Raw genomic sequence first — 11,311 nt, 5'->3', positions numbered from 1 at the left:
CTACATAATGGAGATAGACATGGTGATTTAGCCTTTTTTATACATGTTACACAAAAGTATCATAAATGTTTGCATTTACACACAACACATAAATGTAGCATGTATGGAAATTACATATGGTGCGTTTTCTAAACTAAACTTCTAAACTAAACCTAAACTTCTCACATGGTTTAATTTTAATAAATGTTCAAATGATCCAATGTTTCACCAAAATCAAAGATTAGAGAAAAAGTCCAAAAACTGAAAACAGATTTATGTATCAAAACTTTGTTTTTTCTTCTTTCCTCTGCCATTAATCATCTCACAACCCCTCAGATTTATCTGGTGACCTTTTGGAGGGGTCTGACCCCTAGGTTGGGAACCACTGGACTAAACCAGTTAACTGTATATAAAGTAGTCAAACCAGCTGCACCTCCAGCAACCACAACAGTAACATGCTGCTTACACACTGATGATGTCATATATAATAATATAGCAGTCAGAGGGACCAAACCACTGCTTTTACTGCAATACTTATGTACTTTTACTTCATGCAGGACTTTTACTTGTAGTGGAGTATATTTAAGTAAAGGATGGGAGTACTTCTTCCATCACTGGTATACTGTATTGTAATGTCACAACAGGGACTTGGATTATTGTAATATCTGTGTATTCTAACATTTTTCATATATATTTTTTTTATTTATCAGAAACAATGTCAGCCCTGAAGTGCCAAAACTCAGTTTCCTTCTATTCCTGTTGTCAGTGAGCTCAGTATGTGTGGTATATGTCTGTCCTGTAGGTGTAAATGAGTCCTGGGCGGGGAAAGTCTGCCTCATTTGACGTCAGGAGGGAAACTGTCTGCTACAGTTTGGCGGCAGAGGAGCTACAGGACGTCTTCCTCAAACACCAAACCCCGAACCAAAACCCCCCGGTGCGTGTGAGGCTCCCTCCCGACACTCGAACACTTCAAGCCGGCCTGGTTGGTCTCCAGCCGCCGTTACTCTTCTTCCACACCGGATACGACAACAGTTACCAGGAGACAGACTTCCGTTGTCAAACCAGTCGATATTTACTCGAAAGCGTCGGCATGTAAGCGGCACAGTGTTCAGGTATGTTCGCGCTGTGTCTAATTATTATTATTATTAGTTGTTTGTCTTTGGCTCAACATTGTAGTCTTGTTTGACGCAGTGCGGTTTGTTGACAGGTACGATAGGTGAAAATATGGATTAACTGTCTGGGATTAACTGGTTGTTATGAGCCGAACAGCCTCAAGTGTCAAACAAAAAAAATGAGCAGCAAGTACAGAAAAACGCGACTCATGAGAGCAAGATTTCATTTTCAGCGTGAGATACGTCAAATTAGGGCGAATTAGTGTAATGTGGGACAGTTGAGCTCAGATGCATTTATCGTTTCCTCATATCAAATGCTAATGAATGGGACTGCTGTCAAACTGGGGCTGCCATGTGATTGAAATTACTTCCTTCACACATGTGATGCTATAAAATAGGGGCAAGGCAATCTTCAAATGTCAGTGACAAAAGGATTTAGAGGGATACAGACAGGTGACAAATTAAAGGAAAAATCTGAATAAATGAGCGGAGAAACAAATTCAGATGCTTCCACACAGGTGCAATTAAGCAATTAACATCCCATCATGCGTCCGTGGCATGTATAAAAATGCTGAACAGGCCCAGTTGATACTAATTTTGTATTTTGGAGCTTCAACTGGCCAGTGTTTAAATAGGAACAGCATTTATATTCATGGGAAAGACACTAGTAAAAAAATTGTGGTCGACGGCGCGCATTTGGTGACTGTGATGCTTGAGCATTAGTGTGATTATGTAAGGAAAAACAGAAGAGCAACTCTTCCTCAGGTGACTGAGATTGTCAACGCAGGACGTGATGAGACTATCAGCAAGAGCAGTCCGTTCACAATTACATAGAGAGGGATATTATAGTAGTGTAGCAGTACATAAACCCCTCATTACAAAGATGAAGCGTATTTGAGAGTTCAGTGGTGCAAAAACCATAGGCACTGGTCTACAGAGATTTGGACAAAAGTGATATGGTCATATGAGTCATCACCACCATATTCTCGACAAGTGGGCGAGTGCATGTGCGGCGCACACCAAGAGAACGGTAAAGGCCTGAATGCTTGACCCCTACAGTGAGGGGATCCAGTGGCTCTGTTATGCTTTGGGGGGCATTTTGCTGGCATGGTTTGGATCCATTTGTCCCCTCAGAGGGAAGGGTCACTGCAAATCAATACAAATACAGGGTAAGAGGGGTCACTGAATGGTTTGATGAGTATGAAAATTATGTGAATCATATGCTATGGCCTTCACAGTCACCAGATCTCAACCCAACTGAGCACCTATGGGAGATTTTAGACTGATGTGTCAGACACCATCATCAAAACACCAAATCAGGGAATATCTTTTGGAAGAATGATGTTCATCCCTCCAGAAGAATTCAGAGACTTGTAAAAGCCAAGACGCATTGAAGCTGTTCTGGCGACACGTGGTGGTCCAACACCTTGCTAAGACACTTTATGTTGGTTTTTCCTTTAATTTGTCACCCATAGATAGATAGATAGAAGAGATTAAAGTGGTGCAGCAGCCACTTGACATAAATCAAAATACAATAACAATGGGGTACGTAAAAGAAACAAATATAACTAAAGGCTATGTTACATACAATAGCTAAATAGACTAATAAACAGAATAACTAAAAATAGAATACAGACTTCTAGAGATATAACCATGACTTGTAGCCTGAGTAATTTAAAGTTAAGGATTATTAATACCATACATTCATTGTATGAATAGACTTTCAGCCTTGTCCCACATTTCTGAGCTGTCCCACATTAGGAAAGGCTCATAATAACCACTTTTATAGAAATACTTCTAAATTTGCTGTTACTTCTCCTAATGTGATATCTGCATTCTCCTTTCTGATAAGATTAGAAAACACCATGGGGATTTCAGAATGGTATTGGGTGCAGATATAATGTATTGGCTTCATATCAAAATATATTGCTAAAGTGCCAATTGCAGAAATTGTCCCACATTACTCTAATTATAGAGTATAATCTGCAAATGAAATGACAAGCTGCATAAATTGAGTGTTTATCCTCAACTACATCTCTTTTTGATGTAATCTGTAAGCCAAGTTAATTTCATTTGTTTACTCAATGCCTGGAAGTAACTTCTTTATTGTTGTTTATTAAGAAAAGGTGTCAATTAAGCAATCAAAATACATTTTTTATATATCTTCTATACATTTATTAGCCTAAGTGTAACTGATTAAGGAGGTTTTTGCAGATTGAAACTGTAACTGTCAGGAAGAGCAGGGGTGTAATTTTATAATTTTGCAGCTGATCCCCTATTTTCACTTCCTCTTTTTACTTGACACACAAGTTGTGATAGCATTTACTAGTTACTTACCATTTATCATGTCGATCAAAGAAATAAAAAAGCTGTCGTTTCCGTAAACAACCTTAAGTTTGATGTTTTTGGAAATGCGTTTTGCCTTCTTAGATGAGACGATTGAAACCACTCTCATATCTGTCTGTGTCATCTTATCTGTACATAAAGGCTGGAAACAAGGACTATTTCTTGGCCGGGAGCAGTGACTTTCTGGAGACTTCACTGGTTACCTAGCAACCTCACCATGACAACAAGGTTTCAAGAAGTCACTGCCCCTGCCCAAGAAGTAGTCCCGCACATAACCCCCCATAACACCACAAATTACTGTTATCACACTTTGGATTTTGTACTGATTACACAAACGACATGTAACACATTAATTAGTGAGCTTTAGAGCTGCTGGTAGATTTTTTTTTTTTTAAACTTTGGACAGAACCAAGGCTAGCTGTCTTTACGCTAAGCTAAGCATATTTAAAGGACAGATATAAGAGTGGTGTTGCTCTTCTCACCTAATTCTGACTCTCGGTAAAAAGGCAAAATGTTTAACTATTCCTTTAAAAGAGCTATTTCTGTAATGGCTTATTGCCATTTTTGTTTGTTTTCTTCTTGTCATTTCTCTGGCTCTGGCTTTAATTCAACCTACAAATACCTATTTTGCTCAGCTGTTTTTCCAACTGGCAGAAATAGTCATGATTAGGCACAAAATCAGACCATTTAAATGTGGATATGTGGACAGCAATTCAGACAAAGTCCTCCCCACCTATGGGTCTCCAATAATTATTATTACCTTTTCACCCCCTTCCCATCGTTCATGAAGAGGAACTACAGTAATCCTGGTGCATATTTTGCAAGGATACAATACAATGTTTTTCAATATCCTGCAACAATTTCTAGTTAAAGAGCACTGTACACCACAGAAACTGTCTGAGCGTTACAACAGGGCATAAAACTGCTGAGCTCCACAGTCACGCTACGAGTCCCCGCAGTAGTATTAGTTTTTTTTTGGTCAGGGAGCAGATGTGCTATTTGGTGCTACGACACACACACACACACACACACACACACACACACACACACACACACACACACACACACACACACACACACACAGACATACACAGACATACACAGACATTAATCAGTACATGTAGCCCGGACAGTCTCTTCTCTTTCAGCCTTTGCAGACTTTGCTTCATGGCTGACTGGAAGGACTCTACAGTTAGATGTTGGTGACCTTTCTGAACGTTGTTAGTTTGATCGCTGGTGGACTTATAATAACACAGGCTTCCATCCTTTTATCTATTGCTAATCAGGGGCTCGCTCAGGCCCCCTCGAGAGAACCAGATCCCCCCCAGAGGGAGGTTTAACTGACCTAAAGGATTAATCTCACTGAGTGGTTCACTGGGGAATCGCCAGTCTTGCTTTCTGTGATTGAGGAGATACTGAAGACCTGTGATTGTTATATAATTGCTGCCTCACCTCAACCCAATTCCATCTGTGTAGTCTTTGCAAGCCAGCAGGCTCCAGCGGTGGACACGTCCACTTGCTTTAAATTATTAAAGATGACAGATGCGTGACAGATGTGAGGGTAGGAGGTGGACTGGGTAGGGTCAAATGAGCAGGGTCTGCTTTTGGTCGTTGCGTGGTGGAAATCTGTTTGGAACCGCTCCACTATCTAAAACACATGCGAACAGCCGGTAAGCTGCTGAACGCAAAGGTCATTTCAGCACAGTGAGCTTTTAGAGAAATTTTCTGTTATTGTCTCTCAGTTTCTGTCTCTCATCTGTCACTTTTCTTAACCAAATGCTTACATGAGTGCGCTTAATGATGTTCCTAAAAAACTCTTTTTATCATCTGATAGGCGAGGCTGTCTGTCATGAAGAAGCGAGCCAACAAGGTGCTGGAGGAGGAGGAGGAGACGTTGTGCTGCTGCGAGTATGTCAACAGGCACGGAGAGCGCAGCCATGTAGCAGCCTGCTGCTGCGACTGCGAGGACCTCGATGATGTCTGTGACAGGTGAGGGGCATTAGACTAACAACAGAGCTGCATCTGCTAGTCTATAAAATGTCAGAAAATAGTAGAAAAAATGCCTGTCTCATTTTCACATCGCCCAAAGTAATGTCTTCAAATAATAGATGCACCGATCATGTTTTTTCTCTCCTCATACTGATTCTGGTATCTCAACTCTCTGCTGATACTGAATAACGATCCAGACCAGTGCACTCGTCTTTTCCCCAAATTTAATGTCTGTGCGCATCACTGCGTAGAGCTCATCAAAATCCTTTTTATGTAAGGTGACATGAGGTCAGGGATTGCTGTGGCACCAAAACTGAGTCAGCCACTGTGACTGGATGAATATAACTGATAGCAGAAATGTTGAATTTTATAATAACACTGACGGAGAAATATGGGTCATTCACATTGAATATGTGCATCGAATTTCATGCGAATTTTTTTGTTTGACCAACAGTCCCAAACCCAAACATGTTCAATTTACATGGATATAAAACAGAGAAAAGCAGGAAATCCTCATATGTAAGTAGCTGGAATCAGAAAAATGTTGGCATTTTTGTTTGATAAATGGTAGATTAACTGATAACTGACAAATTGTTGACTAATTTAACATTGAATCATGAATTTCATCGCTATCATCTTTATGTTTAGCTGTAAAATGACCCTCCACAAACTAGATTTGAAACAAGAAGTAGATTAATTCATCAGTTGATAATCCAGTAAAACACAACATATTTGCTGGTAAGGTTTCGAAAATACACCATTCTGTTTTTAAGTTAAAAAACTCAAGATAAAACTTGTAGCTGTTGTGATTTGTGACAGGCATTTGTCATTATGTGTAACATTTCATATAAGAAGCAGTTAACTGATTAATTGAGAACATAATCAACAGATCTCCAGTGGAATAATTGCTGCATCCCTACAATCAGCTCTGTGATATTATAGGAGTCATGTTCAAATAGGGTCAAATATATTTAATGAAAAATGTCTCACCTTGACTATGTTCCTCACACTAAATAATCTTGCTATAACAGGCCCATTATGCCCCACATGTGCAACGAATGACGTTAATTAATGATTGCTCAGTTTCATTAAGTGTCCCAGTAACTCATTCTAGTGATGAAATGAAATGCGGTCGTTAATTATGTTATTAACTACACCTGTGCCCTTCCTGCTATGTCATATCTAAACAGATTTATACGGGTTCTTTAGAAGAAGTGCAGGTTTGCATCATAGGGTGACCTTTTCCAGGTAATGAGGAAACTATTGAAGTGAAAATATTTCACTGTGTCTTTGCTCTCTCAGGTTTTTTAAGAGGGAGCCTCAGAAACCTGAATCCTTGTCCCAGGTGGCTGAAGTTGTCACAGACCGGATCCGTGTGCCCTGGCTGTGGGGTGGAGCCCGGAAAGTGGACCTGTCTGTCATCCCTCCTCTTGTAATCCTCCCCGTCCTGCTGCACCTTGCTGCGTTACACTTCCTGCTCGGTGTGGTGGTTCTGACAGCTCTGCCGGGCCTAGTGCTGTGGTACTACTATTTCACCCACCGCAAGAAGGGACGCACACTGTTTTTCCTCAGCCTGGCCCTCTTCTCCCTGGCCTACATGTACTACCTGTTCATCATAGAGGTGCATCCCCGCGGGGATGTTGGACTGGTCCAGCTGACAGTGGTAACATTAGGGGTCATCCTTACACTGGTGGCCCTCGTCCACACCAAGAGAGAACCTGGCATCGTGCGGCCAAACCAAGAGGCCGTCCACAGCACGGTGACTTATTACAGCCCTCTGGCAGACAGAGATCTCGCCATAAATGCGGGGAGGCAAGATGCGATGATGACAGTGGCCAACCGGGCAGGATCGTCGGAGCAGGCGATTGCGGAGCAGAAGGAGAGTAGCCGAAAGAACTGGTGTCCGGTGTGCAGGGTGGTGCGGCCACCGAGGGCGGGACATTGTCGGATCTGTGGTGTCTGCGTGCTGCGTCTCGACCACCACTGTGTCTGGTGGGTTCCATTAAAATGCCTCTCACTCTGGCCTGTCATCAGTTTTTCCTTCTGTGCTCTCACCTCATCTCAACCTCGCCTGTTTTTTCTACACAAACTCTATTTAATAAAACTGCAAACATCTTTTGAATATTCAGAACATTGCCCTTAAGTGATTGTCTTTCTTTTCAGGATTCATAATAAGATGTTTGTCCTGTTCAGTTCAGTTGATTGACACATATTTGTATGTTCAAGTCAACATCACACACTCATATAAGCTACAAGTGAACCTTTCCCTGCTGCCATCCACTCCTACACTTATATGTATGTTCCTGCATGTGTGTGTGTGTGTGTAGTGTAACCCTGGGGTCTCAGTACGATGTTTTGTCTGCCTGTGTGTGTACTTGTGTGTTTGTGCGTCCCCTCCGTTGTTGCCCGGGGCAGGATAAACAGCTGCGTGGGGCAGGCCAATCACCGCAGCTTCCTGCTTACGCTCGTCCTCTTCCTGTTGACGTCCCTGTATGGAATCAGCCTGGTGCTGCAGAGTGTGTGTCCGAGACAGAACCTCCTCACAGCCCTGCTCTACTGCCCGGGGGTCTACAACCAGTATAGGTACTGAGAATACAGACATGCATTTCGTAGAGACAAACAAACCAAATATTCAATTTAAGTTACTATTTACCATATTAAAATAGCAAACAATCAGTAGATTAATTAAAGGAAAATTAGACTTGTTGAAAATTGTTGTGTCTGTGGGTTGCTTTTAGCCCTTCATTCCAACTATCCCCAGGCTGGATTTGTTGGGTCCAGAAGGTAAATAACCACTTTCAAATAACCACAGAATTGTTTTTTCCAAAAATAAGGCTACAGAAATGTATATCAAGTCTGGATGCAAGCAAGTAAAGCCTGACCAGTAAATCAGGGCAGTTATTATTGGCCAGTGTTTACCTATCACAGCATTAGTGCACTTTTTGACCAAATAATTAACATGAAATTGCAGCACAGAAATTCCAAAAACACTGTACATTTGCAGTAATTAAAAAACAGTGTCATCATTACAGAGTTTGTCCACCAGAGAGCACTTACATGTTTATTTTTCCACTGTAAAATGTCAGACTCAGTACATGTCTTGGTCACAATTCTTTTGTATTTCTCTATAACATTAAATATTCATGACTAAATCATCAACAATCAAAGTAAAACATTAATAATTAAGAGTTTAACAGTCAAAAATGTAGCTGATCTCCTTCATTAGGGCTGTTTATTTGTGGTTTGATCAGATTTGATTGACAGCAACCAAACAACCAACCAATTAGATTCTGATTGAAATTATGCAAAAAATGTTTTGTAATGAATCCCGTCCACTTCAAACCAGTGAGAAGAGCACAGACAAAAACAAAGAGAGACAGAAATTTTTAATGTGGAAAAAACAGAATAGTGTGTTCTCATAAAAAGAAGCTGAGAAAGAGAAAATACATTTTTGGTGCCTTTAAAAAAACAAATTTAGGGAGGGATCATTATTGAAAGTGTTATGATATGAGTTTATTTTAAAAAATGAATATTGGTTGATCATCAGAGTTTTTTCTTTTAAGTATTAACATCAGTATCTGCCTCAAAAATCCTTCATTGGTCAGGCTCTATAAGCAAGTTTCCTTCCATTGTGTAAAGATGCAAAGCATAAATGGCCGTGGTTTTTCACTTGCACAGTACTTCAGGAAGAAATGTGTTAATTTGTAAAGAATATCTGTAATAAACATCTAAGCATCTGCTTAACAGCACAAATACAAACTGAATAATTCTATTAAAAGTCTAAATTGAATAATTCAGCATATACATATATGTACATCCACAGTTAAAATGGAACCCATGGAAACAGGAAATGGCAGATAGCAGCAGTCAAAAGCAGAAATTCTTGTAACAAACCCAAGGAAACTAACTGAGGCACAGTGGGGCATGTTGACATTTTTCCCAGAATTACCCATAAAGTGAAGACTAATTGAGGTTCTTGCATATTGGACAGCAGGCTTCTTTGACTGTAGTGTTGAACCAGTTTCACAGAGAACCTTGGAGTCTTGCCTGTCAAGCTGTTGGAGACAGTATTTTTGATCGCAGTGATGAGAGTGGATGTGAAGTTAGTAGTAAATGATCTACTCTGGCACTTCCTGTCACAAATTTGACTGGCCTGCTAGTGCTGTTTAGTTGTCACACATTGAAAACAGACTACTGAACAGAGACTATGTCCTAAATATGTAAAAAAAAAATAATGTTCTGTTTCAAAACTCATTTTGAAAAAAAGAAATGTATATTCTATGAGATGAAAGCTTCTCTTTATCACATTTTATTGTCCCTTTTTCTTTAGATACCACGCTGAAGGATTAAGTGGTTAAAACAAGTGCTGATCATGTAGTGTAATGTAGTCAGATTTTCATTTGTGCAATGCCAAAAAAGACACAATGAGACCAAATTTTTTTGGTTATATATGAACAGTAATAACCTTGCAGACACTCATACTGTCTGGACTGTGATCTATTGTGAAACTACAGCAGGATTTACCATCTTTTGTCTGTGTTCCAGCACTGCCCTGTGCTTCACCTGTGCGTGGTACAGCAGCATCGTGACTGGTGGGCTCCTCCACCTGCTGGTGGTGCAGGTCATCAACGTCAGCTACAATGTGACCGAGCGCGAAGCACGCATCGCCCTGCGAGAAAAAACCGCTCGCAGCGCCTACTGGGGACTCATCGTGGACACCGGCGTCTACTCTCGAGGTTTCCGTGCCAACTGGGCAGAGTTCATGAACATGACGGACAAAATTAATCATCCCTCTCCCGCCCCAACAGACTTGGTGTAAGAGACGTAGCCTGATGGGGGGGGGGAAATGAGTTTGGGGCTTGTGGCTGCTGTTTTGTTCATGTCCACTGGGTGGCAGCATGGCTCCTTCCACTTTGATTTCACGTCGCCTGCCGTCTCCTGGCAGCAAACCTGAGAACTGCCAGGACTTTTAACACATGTTACTGCAGCTATGGAGCGGCCACCTGTCTTTGACACATAGCAATAACAACTACAAACCCTAATAAGAAACACTCACTGCCTTTCATGTCACTGACAACTGGCATCTCGTCTATGCAGCTTTATCCACTCACATTGACCTTTCAGTCTCCCTCCACTGCTGCCTCATTCAACTTCTCAACCGTCTCTCCGCCAAACAAATATCACTTTTTTTCACACTGGTTGTCTTCGTTGGACTTGAACATTGTCTTTATGTCTCCTCTACATTTTAGTGCCTTGCTGGGAGTCAGGAAAAAAGACAAATGTGAGAATGAGTGAACCCTGAACAACAATAAGGTCACTGTTGATCCTTGTAGGGACGTTATCTCTGAGCACAGCAGCAGCAACAAGATGTCGCCTCGGAAACCGGTCGGTCCTGACCAACACGGGCTAGACGTCATTTCAAGGACTCACTACACCTCCTCCACAAACAAAGGAGGGAACTTTACCACTACAAGATATTTGTCACAGATAAATTAAACATGGCAGCACAAGTGTTACATAACATAAAACATAATGAATGATTTGATAGGTATGAATATATGAGTTGTGACTTTTAATCTGGTTCAAACTGACTTCTGCATTAAACAGCTGTGGAAATATATATATATAAAAGAGATAAATCAATACAAATTAATGTCAGCTAGAGAATTTAGAGTCTACTCTTCACTGCCTTCCACTATAGCCGCTTTTATTGGCTGTCAAATGGATTGAAAGCTTTTTTTTTGTATCCTAAAAATTGTACAGGTCCAGTGAGTGTTTGTATGAAATGAACTTGAATTTCTTTTTATTAAATTAATGTGAGAAATGTACATGTGTATTCATTTGCTGTGTGTGTGTGCGCCCTTGTCCTCTTTGCAGTTATCGAG

General features: G+C 40.8%; 1 protein-coding gene across 2 annotated transcripts; it reads left to right on the top strand.

Annotated features, from left to right (window-relative positions):
• Nucleotides 1-801: 801 nt before the first annotated feature.
• zdhhc23b (zinc finger DHHC-type palmitoyltransferase 23b) lies at nucleotides 802-11,254 on the top strand. 2 transcript variants are annotated; one of them, XM_042398922.1, is made up of 6 exons: nucleotides 805-1,091; nucleotides 5,272-5,426; nucleotides 6,729-7,418; nucleotides 7,842-8,009; nucleotides 9,972-10,241; nucleotides 10,676-11,254. In XM_042398922.1, exons 2-6 carry the CDS (start codon nucleotides 5,287-5,289, stop codon nucleotides 10,719-10,721), a joined length of 1,314 nt encoding a protein of 437 aa, XP_042254856.1. In that variant the 5' UTR covers nucleotides 805-1,091; nucleotides 5,272-5,286; the 3' UTR covers nucleotides 10,722-11,254. The 2 variants fall into 2 exon arrangements, with proteins under 2 accessions (XP_042254857.1, XP_042254856.1); XM_042398923.1 differs by lacking the exon at nucleotides 10,676-11,254 and having other exon boundaries at nucleotides 802-1,091; nucleotides 7,754-8,009; nucleotides 9,972-10,058.
• Nucleotides 11,255-11,311: the final 57 nt, after the last annotated feature.

This window comes from Thunnus maccoyii, chromosome 21, assembly GCF_910596095.1.
Source record: "Thunnus maccoyii chromosome 21, fThuMac1.1, whole genome shotgun sequence".
NCBI classification, from domain to species: Eukaryota; Metazoa; Chordata; class Actinopteri; order Scombriformes; family Scombridae; genus Thunnus; species Thunnus maccoyii.
Note: the sequence above shows the minus strand (reverse complement) of the source record. Positions and strands in the feature narration are given on the sequence as shown.